The sequence below is a fragment of the Oncorhynchus gorbuscha genome, linkage group LG26 (genome assembly GCF_021184085.1).
Source record: "Oncorhynchus gorbuscha isolate QuinsamMale2020 ecotype Even-year linkage group LG26, OgorEven_v1.0, whole genome shotgun sequence".
NCBI classification, from domain to species: domain Eukaryota; kingdom Metazoa; phylum Chordata; class Actinopteri; order Salmoniformes; family Salmonidae; genus Oncorhynchus; species Oncorhynchus gorbuscha.
Genome location: NC_060198.1, coordinates 20872099 through 20889297, shown reverse-complemented (window position 1 = coordinate 20889297; position 17199 = coordinate 20872099). Strand labels below are relative to the sequence as shown.

Sequence of the window (17199 nt, the reverse complement as noted above, 5' to 3'; positions counted from 1 at the left end):
AATATGGAATATGAATCGAAATGCTGTATGTATTGTTATATACTGTTACATTATGAGTAAATAAAGTAATGCTGTAATTAAAAATGCTAGAGAATTTATCATCACATTTACAATGGGGGGTATTTGACTTCACATCCTACTTTTAGAACACAGGTAAAGTTGGTAGTTTTATAGGCAAAAATATTCAAACATCACTGGCAAAAAAAACATACGTTACGTAGTTTGCCATTTTAAAATCACTTTTATCCAAGACACATTTGGCTCTTTTCAATTACGAAACTATGTGGATGCCTTTTCGTCCAATCACAACCAAGTTCAGGGCAAAGGTGATCTCTTATATTTACAAGATAATCGAGTGGCTGCTCTAACAATGGAAATGCTTGTCCTCAATGATTGAAGGCAGGCGAGATCCGGTGGGACCATTCTAGCCAATGAGAGGGCAGGTACGCGTGATAACAACATGCACAACTATGTAGTTTTATATCAGTACATTTGTAACAGCCTAAACATGACGTAACTTCTATTTGATCAAATAAACCTTACGAAATTCGACACTCTGTCATAGACCTTTTATACAAAAAGGGCTGATCTCACACAAACATTGTTTGGGTGGAGTAAATGTTCTCGCTTCGCCCTCTTCCTCTCTGCCTAGGGTTCGGAGCTATGACTCACCAAATAAGGAGCGACAACACCATAAAAGGAAATGTAGTATCTCTGTATATGGCGGAAAGTAGATCTCGAAAGAACGTTTCGCCGGATAGAATTCATGCGCGCTAAATTGGTTACTCTTGTACATCTAAAATGTATTTTCAAATGAGTACATTTTCCAGATGTTAATAACATAAATTGTCTATATTGGAAGAGAGACTGGGAATTGTCACGCGTTTTCGTGGTGAATTATATGTGATCGCGGAGTAATACCAATGGATGTATATCGAAATGTCCTTAAGTGGAGAAGAGTAGGGGGTTGGGCTTGATTGATTAGTTGTAGGAGGAAACATAACTTCTAACTAACGTTACAACTTTGCACAGTTATCGTAAATTATATACCATGGTCAATTTATTTCGTTTACACGAGTCTGGTTATTCATTTGATCGTGTTTTGCTAAAGCTCACAGAACCCGCAGCAGCACTATATATCTAGCTAGCTAGGCTTTACTTGTTGATAAATACGTTAGCTAAATGCCATTTAACTAACTAGTTATATCTCTAGAATAGTTGGATTCCAAGGTAATTTGCACCAACAAGCTGAGGAATGGACAGTTTTTGAATAATTTCTCACGACCTGGAAATGGGACTGGGTTGACCGCTCTGCAAGTTAATCACCCAGGAACGAACATGAGTGGTGCCGAAGGTGGAAGGTTTGACGACAGAATCAGACAGTACTCAGCCGATGTGGTGTACAGCGGCTCTGAACCAGAGTCCGACTCCGGGGATGATGATGAGACCATGGGTTCAGCCGGGGACAAAAGAGGGGTGAAACGGGAGAGGGCTGAGATGGAAGTCGCTGCATCCGCGACGTCTGTGGGGCTACCCCCGGGAGGTTATGGCGGTGCAACAGGGGCAAAGCCAGGCAAGAAAACCCGCGGACGAGTCAAAATCAAAATGGAATTTATAGACAACAAACTTCGGCGGTACACAACTTTTAGCAAGAGGAAGACTGGCATTATGAAGAAGGTTAGTTGTCAGTATTCGGTCTCTTTGTTTTCATTGCAGACATGCTGCCGACCTGTGCTCGTGCTCCCACACCTGCGCAGACGTTCGGTTTCACAGGCACACGTGTTGGGCTATGGTAGAAATGTGCTTTTGTCTTCATTTAAGGTTAGGAATACGGTTAGCAGTATGCTTAGGTTTACAATCCATTTTAAAATAGGCGGTGACTGTGCTAACCTAGTGATGACCCTTTCTCATGTGATGTAACTTATAGTTAACGAATTGATATAACATTTTATTTTATCAGACAGTCATACTGAGACCTTCAAGGTCTCATTTACAGATGAGCCCTGAATGACATAAATCACAGAAATTCACATCAAAATATAAACGCAAGCAGAAAGAAAAACACGGTCATAAAAAAACATCAGTAATAAGGTTCTTAATCAGCTTTCTGAATTGCACTAGAAGCCCACATGTCACATTTTAAGGACATTTTGAAGATTGTTAAACATAAGGTACACGAAAGGTAAAATCAGCTTTTAGTTAGCTCGGAGACCAAAGGAATTTCCGGAGTTAGCCATCCCCGAGACCAGTGTGGAAACTTGTATGTCTCAATTGTAGTAATGATGTTAGTTATAGTGGGACTTTATGTAAAAGTGCTTTAAGAATGAAAACTTAGGAATGTGTCATCTTACGTGACATCAGAGGGCCAACCAACTTTCTGGTAGAGAATGCATTGATGAGTATTTAAATAGACGCAGTTCTTATGGGCGACAAACGACTTAAATTGAGTGGCAGCTGCGTTCATATCGATGTCGCCATAGTCTAGGACCGACTTCGACTGAACAATCTGCTTTCTACTATTTAGCTAGAGGCGGGACCTATTTATATAGGAAATGACCAAATATTTGTAAACACTGACATGATTAATATGAACACCATTCAAAGTACATATGCTTAAATCAGACATTTTTATGCGCTCTAGAAAACCACTTACTTAGTTTTAGCTGCATTCAGTACTAATTTGAGGTCAAAGTCTTTCTGTAATACATTAAAGGCATGCTGTAGTTCAGAGAGCCTGATCAACAGTGGGGGCAATAGCATACACAACAGCATAATTGGCATACAAGTGCAGGTAAAAAAAAATTGCAGACAAGTCTATTGTTGGTAAACATTAAAAAGTACAGGACCCAGAATCAATCCCTGCGGGACACCTTTTCAGGAAACTTGATTTTACACCATCAGTAGATATTGAGTTCTATTTGTCAAGTATTTTTTTATGTGGTAACTTACAGCTAACTAATTTGAGTTCAATGGTCTGAGGCCCTATTATAGATTTTATTCAAAACACAATGTTTTCATGAATGGTTCTTGATTAGGTTTTCCAGGGTAGCTACTTTTCATGAGCTGCTATAAAGTTGCAGGACTGATTTTAGATGTGTATAGCAATTCGGCTTCTACAGAGGATCAAAGTGCGAAGAACATTTTAATGCATTCCTGCAATCACCTGCCCAAGTGCTAGCCAAGTAAAAACCTGAGCATGCAAATTATTGCTGCCAAAGCCACTTTCTTTTCAAGGCAACTCAATATTGTTTGATCTGGCCTGTTTGGTTGGGCATAACACTTTGCATTTAGGTTGGTTCATGTGTAGGCTGATAACCCCATCCTAGATAAGTCTGTCAAATGGGACTGCAGCATGCATGTGTTCCTCAGGGGGTGTCAAGTTTTAATGTCACATGCACAAGTACACTGAAATGCCTTTCTTGCAAGTGCCACAAAATAACAAGGTAGAACAAAAACATGCAAAAGTTAGGAGCTATATACATATATATATATATATATATATATAATACCATATTTACAATGTGCAGGGATACTGGAGTGATAAGAGGTAGGTATGTATAGGGGTAAAGTGACTAGGCATCAGGATATGATAAACAGAGTAGCAGCAGTGTAAATTATTATTGTGTTTCGAGTCATTATAAATGTGTGTGCATTTATTATTATTGATTTTATTTCACTTTTATTTAACCAGGTAGGCCAGTTGAGAACAAGTTCTCATTTACAACTGCGACCTGGCCAAGATGAAGCAAAGCAGTGAGACACGAAGAGTTACACATGGAATAAACAAACGTACAGTCAATAACACAATAGACAAGTCTATATACAGTGTGTGCAAATTAAGTAAGAGGGAGGTAAATGCAATCATTAGGCCATAGTGGTGAAATAATTACAATTTAGCAATTAAACACTGGAGTGATAATGTGCAGAAGATTAATGTGCAAGTAGAGGTTCTGGGGTGCAAAAGGAGCAAAATAAATAAAAACAGTATGGGGATGAGGTATTTGGATGGGCTCGGTTTTCCTAAATTGGCTGCAATGATCTGTAAGCTGCTCTGACAGTTGATGCTTAAATTTAGTGAGGGAGATGAGTCTCCAGTTTCAGTGATTTTTGCAATTTGTTCCAGTCATTGGCAGCAGAGAACTGGGAGGAAAGGCGGCCAAAGTAGGAGTTGGCTTTCAGGGTGACCGGTGAAATATACCTGCTGGAGTGCGTGCTACGGGTGGGTGCTGCTCTGGTGACCAGTGAGCTGAGATAAGGCGGGGCTTTACCTAGCAAAGACTTATAGACATGTTCGTGTTGGCAAAGACTTATAGACATGGTCGTGTTGGCATGTGAGTGTAGCGTCAGTGCAAAAATAAAATACAAGGGTCAACTCAGTCTGTGTAGCCATTCTGTCAGCTATTTAGCAGTCTTATGGCATGGGGATAAAAGCTGTTCAGGAGCCTGTTGGTGTCAGACTTGATGCAAAGACAAGTCTATGGCTTAGGTGGCTGGAGTCTTTAATGATTTTCTGGGCCTTCCTTTCACACCACCTGATATTGTTGTGAATAGTCAGATTTAATAACAGTTTGATTTTAAACTTTTAGCCTACATGCTGTGAAAAAAATAATGATTTCCCTAATCTTGTTTACATGACACATCTGCATGAAGTCAGGCCACCTGATGGGATTTTGATAAATGCACAATGTTCTACCACAGCGACCATGTTATTTTGAGGAAGCCTATTTGATTCTGAGTTTGGATGTATAAAGTTTGTATGTGGACTCTTTGTAAGATGCATACTTTCAGTTTTTTTCTGAACTTGTGCATAAGCATAGTGAGGCTTGTGCTGCTGCCACATGTGCAGATCAAATCGCCGTATGTGGAGACAGAACTTAAGCATATCGTACAATCTGGCCAAGTTGAAATCAAGATTTTAATTTGGTAACATCATAGTGTGATAATCTTAAAACTGATTCCGACATAGTCTGCAAAGGCCTTTGGGAGTTAAATAATCCCGCTCAGGGCAGGGTACTTTACTGATTTTTGTACCCAGGTGTGCTGTATGCAGCAGGGAGGGGCTAAAAAAAAGTTTGTCAACCTCTCTCACAAAATACAGGCAAGGAAAGGGGCTGCATAGTCAGTTGCACAACTGAATGCATTCATCTGATGTCTTCCACATTTAACCCAACCACTCAGATTCAGAGGTGCGGGGGGCTGCCTTAATCAACATCCACGGTGCCCGGGGAGCAGGTGTTTTTGTGGGTTAACTGCCTTGCAGATTCTTCCCCCTTGCCGGCTCTGGGATTCAAACCAGCAACCTTTCGTTTACTGGCCCAATTCTCTTAACCACTAAACTACCTGCAGCCCCAGGAGGCTCTGGTTTGCTTATAAAATCAGACTGCAATGTGGAAGGTAGAGTAAGGTACTGCTTTGATGTGCCACAAAATCTGAGCTTTGAGTTATCACTGCTCCTCCATAGTGCACTGCCAAAGCACACACACCCTCTGTGGGTACCTAGGCAAACACAGGGTTCCTTCCACTCTGCAATGAGGAGGCAATGCCACTTGTGCATATACAGTGTGGGAAGGGGAATACTGAGTCAGTTGCGCAACTGAATGCATCCATCTGAAATGTGTCTTCCACATTTAACCCAACCCTTCAATCGGAGCGGTGCCTTGTTTTCTAATTAACACTGGTTGCTTTCTGATGTTGTCCCTGTTTTATGAGCACCATAAAGTGCATCAATACATTGAATAGCATACGCAGACAACTGGCCAATGGCTGCTGACAAAACTATCCCATTTCCCTCCTACTACTACTATCCCATAGTGCCTGAGAGCCCTGGGCTTGTTAGAGCCATGCTCTCTGCTGCCTAAGGCACAATGTTATGCTTGGCTGTGGGGTTCCCCTTGGAAACAACCGCTTGTGCTCACCGGGATGCCGTTTAAAAGCTTTTAAGAAATGGCTATGCATGGTGGAAGGAAGCTTGGTCTAGGCTGCATTAAGTAGGGCACTGGGTTGAGGTACTATGAGCCTGTGTAGAACAAACATGACCTTCTGAAATACTGAGTAAGGAATCCTGTTGGTTATATTCATGACATTTCTATTTGCAATGTTCCACAATGTTTGCCTTCTGAATGTGGCCCTACACTGCTCTAAGCAAATAATGCGCTTGTTCAGAAATATTGACCTCTTACTCTCCCAATAACCTTTAGCCTAACTCTCCACTCTTGGCCTTTGTCGGAATACAGCCCAGAGACCACATTGATTGTTCTCTCCAACATCAATAAATACATGGTTAGATGTGCTTGCTGCCATACCACATTGCATCAGTGCTAAGGAATTGTGTGTGTTCGCTGAGCACATTTATAGAAAGTGTTCATTGAATATTCATGTACTGTGTTAGGCAGTACATGGATTGTGTTATTGACTGTACGTTTGTTTGTGTAACTGTTTGTATGAATGGTTTTGCATTTAGATACAGCTTTTCATGAGGTCTCAAATGACTTGTGAAAACCACTAGGCCTAAATCCTAAATGCACATTTTTGTAGTCATTCATCCATTTTGACATACAAGAATATTCACTGAAACTGTAGGCTATACTGAACCTATTACCGTATCACAATTGTAACAATATATTTATAAAGATTCATTCCAGGGCCTGTTTTATCTATTGATGCTAGGGCTGGGTGATATGGCTAATAATTATCACAAGGTGTGTGTGTGTGTGTGTTAAATGTTTCATTCGATAACAATAATTATCCTGATATTAATCAAATAATGTTTAAAAATCTGCTTCAGACTCTAGAATGCCTGAACAAACCAAAGGCTTTAATGTTTCTTATTTGTCCGAAGTAGAGCTGTAAACCCTTACAAGTCATGAGCAAGAAATACAATTTTAAAATAGTGCAAGTCAATATGCATTATAACTGTTAGCCTAATAGCACATCACAGTTTGTTGGGGTAGTTGTCTTACAAGCAAGAAAAACAAGTCTGTCTACAGTTTCTGGCTTTAAAGCTGACCTATGGCAGGTCACTATGTTGCCACCTGTGCTAAAAACGCACTGTGAGGGGGAGCTGGTTGCAGGAATGCACAGGTAGCCTTTCTTTGCCAGATGGCTGACTTTGGGAAAGTTTTTTTTCTTTCTTTTGGTGGATCTTCCACCAGTCCAGTGGATTAGTTTCACTGTCAGAATCAGGAGATGTTCAGGAGGTCATCTGTGGCTAGGTCATCATAGTCCATGACTATCGTTTTGATGGTTTGGATGAGCTCTGTTTCACCATCAGGTTTCATGACCTCTGTATTGAACAGGTGTAGTACTGGCTTCAGATAAGACTCACCAGACAGAGCATCTGAATTCTAGGAGTGGGGTCAATGCCTGGTTGATGGACTCGAGAACATCTATATCTGTATAGGTGGGAGGTAAGTCCCGGGTCTTCTTGTCTCTGGACAAGACCTGTGAAATTGCTTTCTCCGGCTCCAGTACTCTTTGCATCATCTTTTGACGTGATCAAAACCTGGTAAGTGACTCTGTCACCAACTTGTGCTGGGGTAGGTTGTTCTTTTTGAGCAACTGACATGTCTCTTCTTTTTCCACGAATAGGAAAAGGCACCTACCACTTTCTTACACATTCCAATGGCTCGATCCACCCATTTTGTCTACCCACTCTCTCTAAGAGAAATCAAGAGATTTTAATGAAATGTAAATCACAATAATCCCTTTAGTTATGTACAAATGTAATATTTATTCATCAGTTGATGGAGAGAAAAAATATATTTAGTTACATTTAGTTTAATATAACCAATCACTTCAATATACACAATTGACAAGGTTACTTACCAATGGCCAAGTGCAGAAGATGTCCAAAACATTGCAGTCGGGTCCATTTGTTGATTTGAGCAACCTTCATCACGTTCGCACCACTATCCATCGTAATGCAGGCCTGTCTGTCTTGACTGAGTCCCCAGGAGGCGAGAGCATCAATGAGCCCCTCTGCTATAGCTTCAACTGTGTGGTCGTCGGGAAAGTGTGATGTTTGAAGGCATTTATTTAAAAGATTCCATTCTGTGAGGCTAATATAATGCTCTGATGTGTGACTAGACCACTGATCGGTGGTGATAGTAGTAGCAAAATATGTAAAACAACTACCCCAAAATCACTTCAGAGAAACTGATTTTGTCATTTTGGTGCGTATAGAATGGAGTCATGAGTGCATTCAAGTGTGTGTTCCGTGTCTAATTTTCTTCACAATACAACAAACTCATTCTCTTCAGGGCGTAACGCATGTCATCCTTGTAACTGTGGATCAAACATAGCGATCATAAACCTTGATACTGTAAATTACATGTCTTCAAATATGGAAATGTGATGTACATTTGGACTCACGGGTGTGTAGTTTGCTTGTATGACGAAGCGGTATTTATTGTAACCCTCAACGTATTATCTTTCAGAACACCGACTCTTCTCTATTTACATGTGCAGAGGTAGCCCAATTAGCAGGAAGGTTGGAGGCATCGCGCACATGCTCAAGTTTATAACAGCTGTCAGTTAAAACCCTTACAGCACTGTGAAGTGGCGAACCTGAGCTCTGACGTCATGTATAGCATGTCACTACAGCCACTGCGTTCCAATTTAGGCACTTATCAATGACCCGTATACGGGATGACATGACTGTGGGTGGAAAGGGCTACATTAAGTTTGCTTTGATGCCTGATGTTCTCTCATCACTCTTCCCACTCCCCCAGGCCTATGAGCTCTCCACTCTAACGGGAACCCAGGTCCTCCTCCTGGTGGCCAGCGAGACAGGCCACGTCTACACATTTGCCACACGCAAGCTCCAGCCCATGATTACCAGCGAGACGGGCAAGGCGCTCATCCAGACGTGCCTCAACTCACCTGACTCTCCGCCCCGCAATGACCCGTCCACCGACCAGCGCATGAGCGCCACAGGCTTCGAGGAGACGGACCTCACCTACCAGGTGTCGGAGGGTGACGGCTGCACAGAGCCCACCAAGGTGAGGTGGTTACAGTCTCCTGGGGTTAACGCAACCGATAGCTGCTTCAGAGCATCTGGGTTACCATGCATCAAGTTACCTAATGCTGTCTTATATGGTGCTTTTAGCCTAGCAGTTGTATGGAGGTATTTTTTCAAACTCCTAGATCAACAAACCTGTTGTCACACTTTTTTTGCATACTGTGTGTAATAATAATAATAATAATATAGTATGTAGAAGAGGTATATTGTTGCTCTGTTCATTCTTTATCTTGTTGGGAAATGGGCACAGGCTTCAGAACCAAGGAGGTTTGCTATGTTACTATGCAGTGCTGGAAAGAGAACCAGTGTAGAATGTCTTAACTTGTAGTAGCATTCCCTTGAAAAGCAAAGGTGTTTTAGCGGTCTTAGAATTAAAGGCACTAGCCAGTGGTAGTTTCACCTTCTGGTCCATCTGTAGCTCAGTTGGTAGAGCATGGCGCTTGTAACGCCAGGGTAGTGGGTTCGATCCCCGGGACCACCCATACGTAGAATGTATGCACACATGACTGTAAGTCGCTTTGGATAAAAGCGTCTGCTAAATGGCATATATAATATAATACCTCCTTATTCTGGTAAAGTGTGTGTGTGGGAGAAAACACTTTCCAGCCAGAGAAACCTTTTGTAGACACTAAAAAAAATGTCTTCACGCAACAACAAAAACTGGATCAAAGTCATAGTACAACATCACAGGACCATCATTTTGCTTAAACGGTTGACATCACTACATGGGTCCTTTAACCAAAGCTGACCAATGGGTTAACTGGTACGTCTCCTTAGACTTCACTGTTATTCATGGGCAAATGAAAAACAAAAAAATGCTTCACAGTAGATTGAGAAAATCATATTTGGCCTCTTTGTCCATATATGGGATGGTTTCCTCTAGTTTCTCTCTTGGCAGAGGGCTGATTGCATTCCATATAAGCTGCAGCTGTTTTCAGCGATTTTCAAGGAAACGTGGTGAGCTTTTATGTGAGGAGGTTCAGCGATGTACGCCAACCTGAGGCTAAATCTTTTGCTTGAGTAAATAAAAAGGGCCTTTGTTGGGCTAGTTTTGCGCTTTACTGTCAACCACTTGTTGTCAGTTTCATCTCTCACCTGGCTTAATACCGAGGGGAATAAACGGTAGCTTCCTCGGATGGTCATGTTGCTGGTTAATTCACCAGGCACAGGCCTACACTTTTCGCTTTGGAAATATAGCGTGAGCTACACAAGTTCACATTAATATTTTTATTAATGGATAGACCATTGACCCCCATTTTAAAGCAGAGAAGCTTATGATAAGTGATAACAAATCATGTCATGATGCGCAGTTAGTTTAATGAAAAGAGAACATGCGGTAGTGTTAATTATGAGTGATGGCGAAGATTCTGGATTTTTCAGCTCATTAAGCTTCTTTACTCAACCAAAAGGCAGACTTGCTTTGAAATACAATTGGTTGTTGGTGATGAACTACGGTACTACTTTAGCTCACAGGTGCCGTGGTGGGAGGAATCCTCACTGCTCACTCTGGGGAGAGAAAGTTTCTATTTAAAGGGGTTTCTGTCTGACTAGTCACCTCAGCTGTGGTGTTGTGCAAAGCACTGATAGAAAGACAGAGTGCTGATGACAAGGTAGAGCCGCATGCTGGTGCAAGTAAGTTGTCAGGAACACTGAAATACAGATGGACAGGGACGCTGTTCAGGAGCAAAAGTGGGCTGGGCTTGGGTTCTGGACTCAATCAGACCACAGCCAGACGCCCACAGTCAGTGTCATAACAAGAAACAGGCCATCCAACACAAACTTAGTAGGGCATTACACTCAACCTAGATTTTCATTGTTTGCTTTGCTCTCAGTAAAGAGAGTGAGCCCGTTGCATGGTGCTATTTCCTGACAGGTGAGCCGCGGGGCCCCCGGGGTGTTTGTTTACTAGTTTTGTCCCCTCTTGGAAGCAACTCGTTCAGCAAATGTTTATTGCGGAGGAAATGGACTTGTGCTCAGAGGGATAACTTGTTCAAATAGACTAATGTAGATGTCCTCTAGAAAGAAAAAAGGAAACCAAGTGCCCTAGACTAATGAATGCAAGACGCTGAATACGGTCAGTTGAGTCGGTTTATTTTTGTTTTATGGGCCGAGTGTGAGGGTTTTCACTCCACCTCGTACTTGATTGATGTATTAATGTCACTAATTAGTAAAGAACTCCCCTCATCTGGTTGTCTAGGTCTTTATTGAAAGGAAAAAACCTACACTCTGCCCTCTGTGGAATTAGTTTGATACCCCTGAGGTAGTACCTCGCTGTGGGCCCCCAAAAAGGCTAGGGTTAAAATGTTCCATCGTTGACACTTTGATCCCGGTTCCTTCAATTCGATACCGGTTCCAAAGATATTTTTCATTTAATTAGGTTTCTGACTATATTCAATTGAAATAAGTATAACCACTAACAAATGTTGTTTTTTTACATTTTATTTACATTTTCATAAGCGCTTCAAAGGTAAAAAAAATAAAAAATAAAAAGAATTGTGCTGCTGGAACAAAGGTGCGGCTGAATGCAGCATTGCTGTCGGCACACTGTATCTTTCCTATGCCGCTCTGTACCATCACTCATTCATATCTTTATGTACATATTCTTTATCCCCCTACACTTGTGTGTATAAGACTTTAGTTTTGGAATTGTTAGTTAGATTACTTGTTGGTTATTACTGCATTGTCGGAACTAGAAGCACAAGCATTTCGCTACACTCGCATTAACATTGATTTGATTTGGCACACTTGACATTTCCTGCTGTTGAGTAGTAGCCAGCCAGCCTACTACCAAAATGTTTCTGTTCAAGTTTTCCCTTTGCAGTTTGGCTTAGTTTAAAGCTTGTTAATAAACAAACTGTTACATCTTAGTAGAACTGCAGCACACACCTGTGCATTTTCTCTCTGCTGTGCTATAAACAGGACACACGTAAACAATGCAGGTGATGGTGAATACACCCAATGCAAGCTCAGAAAGTACATGGCAACTATTAAAGTGGCACTCCAGTCTCCTTTTCATCTCATTTAACACCTGATTTACATAAAGCTGCAATATGTCACCTTTGGGCGACCCGGCCAAATTCACATATGACATTCGCATGTCATTCTCATTGAACGCAAGTCTATGAAGCAGTATATCTGTTTTTATATGCGCTATATCTATGCTTGCTGATCTTAAGTTTCGTTTTTGCATCTTTTACTTAAAAACCCCTTAATAGGGATAGCCCCCCTTTTTTTCAATTTTCGCCTAAAATGACATACCCAAATCTGCCTGTAGCTCAGGACCTGAAGCACAGATATGCATATTATTGATGCCATTTAAAAGGAAACACTTTGAAGTTTGTGGGAATGTTAATTTAATGTAGGAGAATAACACATTAGATCTGGTAAAAGATGAAATGCACGAGAAAGGCCATACTTTCAGATAGGAGTATAGCTGTCATTTAGATTTTGGCCATCAGATGGCAGCACTGTGTGCAAAGTTTCAGACTGCTCCAGTGAAGAATTACATCACTGCACAATATTATGTATCAAGTCTGCCAGGAGTTTGTCCAAATGTGCCGAAATGATACGTTTTCAAGTACATAACTAGAGAACATACAAAAATGCTATGGTAATAAAACAATTAAGTTTATACACCCAGGAATGTCACTTTCACACATCTAGATGGTAGGGTGGGTGTGGAGCCAGAGACAGCAGTGGGGTCAACCTGTAGACTCCAATTCCTACATTTGAACAAAAAATGTATTTTATCGAACAAAACTATGCTACATACAGAGGATAACAAAACGGAGCAAGATTACTGAAAATAAGTACATTATTTACCTTCAGAGGGGAATGTATCCAACCAGTTGCCGTGATGATACATTTTTTGTTGTTGTGCATTTAAACAATAGCATGGTATTTTGTTCACTGTAGTAATAGCTATTGTTAATTGGACACTGCAGTTAGATTAACAATAATTTAAGATTTCTGCCCATATAAGACATGTCTATGTCCTGGAAAGCTAGCTGTTGTATACAATGTCATTCTAGTCAAAATTAGCACACATTAGCAACAACCGTCCTGGTTTAGGGACACCCATCCTGTAGAGGTTAAAGTTTTGTACACCAGCTTAAAATACAATATTTTTGGTTATGGAAAATATATATACCAAACTCATTACAGAGGGCCAAGTGTCCGCGGGTTTTCGCTCCTCTTGTACTTGATTTATGAATTAAGGTCACTAATTAGTAGGGATGCATAATATATTGGTGAACATATCGGATGTCTAGTTTAATAACGATGTGAAAAAAACGATGTCAAAGCTGACGTGCATACCTATATAACGTAGATGCATAACATAATGACACCACGTAAAATGCAGCGCTACACGTGCAACACAGCATTCCTAACCTAGCCCACTATGTCTGCTGTGTGTATCGAGCAGTCAACACGTCGAGCAGTCATTTGAAAGAGTAACATTTCAGCGAGACAACAAAGGAGAAATCCATTAAAACCAAGATAATGGAATTTATTGCCCTTGACGATCAACCGTTCTCTGTCGTGGGTGATGTTGGCTTTCGCTGACTGGTCGAGCACCAGTACACACTACCAAGTGCGCTATTTTTCAGATGTTGCCCTACCGGAGTTGCACAGTAATAGCGTCACTGCTTCAGACATACTATGGAATGGCGTTTGGGTCTTCGCGTGTCAAAGATACAGTAGTACTGTCAAAGCTGTACAAAAAGTCTGCAAACACCGGCCCCAACAATGTGTTTACAATACCGCGTTGGTAATAAAGCATTTGTTTGACCGCAACTTCTGGGGTAGCTAGCTTCAGCTTGGTAAATTTACCTAGCTAGCACCAATACAATCAGCCTGAAAACAATGACCAGTAGAAACCTCAGTTATTTTCATTCTTAGCAATGATTTATGAATCCTTGTGAGTAAGTATTTTTGTTCGCCTATTGAAATTTAACTTCAGTTCATGAAAATAAATAGTCAACTTAACCCTGTTGCCCAAAGCTAACGTTATAAGCAGCCGGCTAGCTTCCTCTAGTGAGGCTCGACTGGGCCGGGATGTGTTGTGAAGCTAGCCACAATAGTGGAATTTGCAATTTGCCTTCAAAATAAAAGTATGTAATTGATAGTGATGCAAATGTATACAAATATAAATATGCCATACTTTTATTTTGAGGGCTAACCACAAAGTCCACTAATATTAACCTGTAGAGACACCCCATCCCGTGAACGGTACCGTTGTCATCATCTGACACTAATTAGCATAACGCAACGGACATAAATCTTCCTAGAAAATATTCCTATTCATGAAAATCACAAGTGAAATATATTGGAACACAGCTTAGCCTTTTGTTAATCACCCTGTCATCTGACTTTCAAAATATGCTTTACCGACAACGCTAGACAAGTATTTGTGTAAGTTTATCATAGCCTAGCATAGCATTATGCCTTGCTAGCAGCAGTCAACCTTGTCACGGAAATCAGAAAAGCAATCAAATTAAATTGTTTACCTTTGAACTTCGGATGTTTTCACTCACGAGACTCCCAGGTAGACAGCCAAAGTAAAAAAAATTCCCCAAATATTATTTTTGTAGGTGAAATAGCTCCGTTTGTTCTTCACGTTTGGCTGAGAAATCGCCCGGAAATTGCGGTCGCCACAACGCCGAAAAATATTCCAAATTAGCTCCATAATATCAACAGAAACATGGCAAACGTTGTTTAGAATCCATCCTCAAGGTGTTTTTCTAATATCTATTCGATAATATATCCGTCGGGACAATTCGTTTTTCACTTGTACCGATTGGAGTAATGGCTACCTGTATTTTATGCAAGAATCTCTCTCGGAGCCACAATGTGACCACTTACGCAATGTGGCCGCCTACGGCTATTCTTCAACATAAATGCGTAAAACTACGTCACAATGCTGTAGACACCTTGGGGAATACGTAGAAAGTGTAAGCTCGTTGATGGTACATTCACAGCTGAATAGGGAGTCATTGGAACGCAGCGCTTTCAAAACCTGGGGCACTTCCGGATTGGATTTTTCTCAGGCTTTCGCCTGCAACATCAGTTCTGTTATACTCACAGACAATATCTTTACAGTTTTGGAAACGTTAGTGTTTTCTATCCAAAGCTGCAATTATATGCATATTCTAGCATATTTTCCTGACAAAATATCCCGTTTAAAAACTGGAATGTTTTTTTTTCTCCAAAAATGAAAATACTGCCCCATAACACCAAGAGGTTGGAAAATATTGGATATTGGTATCGGCCAAAAATGTCATCGGTGTATCACTATTAATTAGTAAGGAACTCCCCACCTGGTGGTCTAGGGCTTAATTGAAAGGAAAAAAACAAAAACCTGCAGACACTAGGGCCTCCATGGAATGAGTTTGATCACCCTCATCTACACTACTGAACAAAAATATAAAAGCAACATGCAACAATTTCAAAGATTTTACTGAGTTAGTTTATAGAAGGAAGTCAGTCAATTTAAATACATTCATTAAGCCCTAATCTACAGATTTTTACATGACTGGGTAGAGTCCCCCCCCACCCCCCCGACCATAAAATAGCTTTATTACACAGAAATACTTAGAGAAATGCTCACCAACAGGTATGTAAACAAACTTGTGCCCAACATTTGAGAGGGGGGAGACACTTTTTGTGCGTATGGAACATTTCTGGGATCTTGTATTTCAGCTAATGAAACATGGGACCATGTTTATTTTTGTTCAGTATCTTTTTTAGGGGGTAAATCAGCTTTAATATTGCAGATAAATTGTCTTGTCTTCTATCATTCTAATTGTCTGCATCATTTCCAATCCCCCATATTTGTGTGTGTACAGTACCAGTCAAAAGTTTGGACACCTACTCATTCCAGGGTTTCTTTAGTTTTACTATTTTCTACATTGTCGAATAGTGAATACATCAAACTAAGAAATAACACATATGGAACCAAAATAGTGTTAAAATATATTTGAGATTCTTCAAAGTGGCCACCCTTTGCCTTGATGACAGCTTTGCACACTCTTGGCATTCTCTAAAACCAGCTTCATGAGGTAGTCATCCGGAACGCATTTCAATTAACCTGTTGATCCTACCCCCTACTTTTTCGAACATTCTGTAAAAAATCGCGCAACATTTCAGCGCCCTGCTACTCATGCCAGGAATATAGTATATGCATATGATTAGTATGTGTGGATAGAAAACACTCAGACGTTTCTAAAAGTGGTTAAATCATGGCTGTGACTATAACAGAACCTGCGTTTCATCGAAAAGCGCGGGAAAATCTGATCACTGAAAATGGGAAAATATATTGTATTGTTGAATGGAAACCACATTACCTGGAGCCGAGATTGCAATTCCTACAGCTTCCACACGATGTCACCAGTCTTGTCAATTGCCTAGGCTTTGTTTCTTGGTCAAACGAAGAAGAGACAGCCCATTTCTTCCGGTCTCCGACCGGATATTTTGGTTGAGATTTATCCGGACATTATTTCAAGACGGTAGAGCTATAGAATATACATCGCCCCGTGATCAATTTGATCGATTATTAACGTTTATGTTCCGGAGTTCTAAATTGAGCAGCTGCTGAAAAATGAGCTCCTGTATATATTGAGATTTAAATGGTTTTTTAGAGTGAAGTACATCGAAAAAATCAAGAGAACTGCAAGACTCAATAGAAGACAAAACAAGGAACAAACCAAAAAGACAGGCTTTTGAAAAATTAACTATTTTTCATAAAATTGTACAGTTATCTTAGCTAGCTGAATTGCTGGCAGAATTGTTTACTTGTTGCTAAGCAGTTGCTAGGGACTCTCCTGGAAGAAGCTAGCTAGCTTACAAAGAATAACAACAAAAAATATCTAGTTAACAGAAGAAAGGAAGACAAAATAAGGACAAAAGAAGGACAGAAGAAAAAGGAAAAGAAAGAGGACAACAAAGTGAAACAGTCAGCACTTCCATTGCAACTTCGTATTTCGTCGTCCTAACGTAGTCTACACTGCTATCTGCCCAGCAGCTAGCCAGCTAGCATACGTCCACCGTCTACCGAATAGCAGCACTGTAGAAACTATTACACTCAATTGAACGACTTGATTAGTGTTAGCTAGCTACATAGTTGTCTTTGCTGTCTTCGTATCCAAGATAATTGTGTAGTTTAGCGCGTGTCGTCTTAG

At 40.6% G+C, this 17199-nt stretch overlaps 1 protein-coding gene across 2 annotated transcripts in view; it reads left to right on the top strand.

Moving 5' to 3' along the window:
- Positions 1-724: 724 nt before the first annotated feature.
- The window catches only part of LOC124015696 (serum response factor-like), a 34288-nt gene continuing 17813 nt past the window's right edge, over positions 725-17199 (top strand). Inside the window, exons 1-2 of one of the 2 annotated variants that reach the window (XM_046331100.1) lie at positions 725-1677; positions 8730-8999. In XM_046331100.1, coding sequence (XP_046187056.1) covers positions 1339-1677; positions 8730-8999 — 609 coding nt within the window. In that variant the 5' untranslated portion in view covers positions 725-1338. The remainder of the gene's footprint in view (positions 1678-8729; positions 9000-17199) is intronic. The other variant, XM_046331101.1, reaches the window with a different exon arrangement.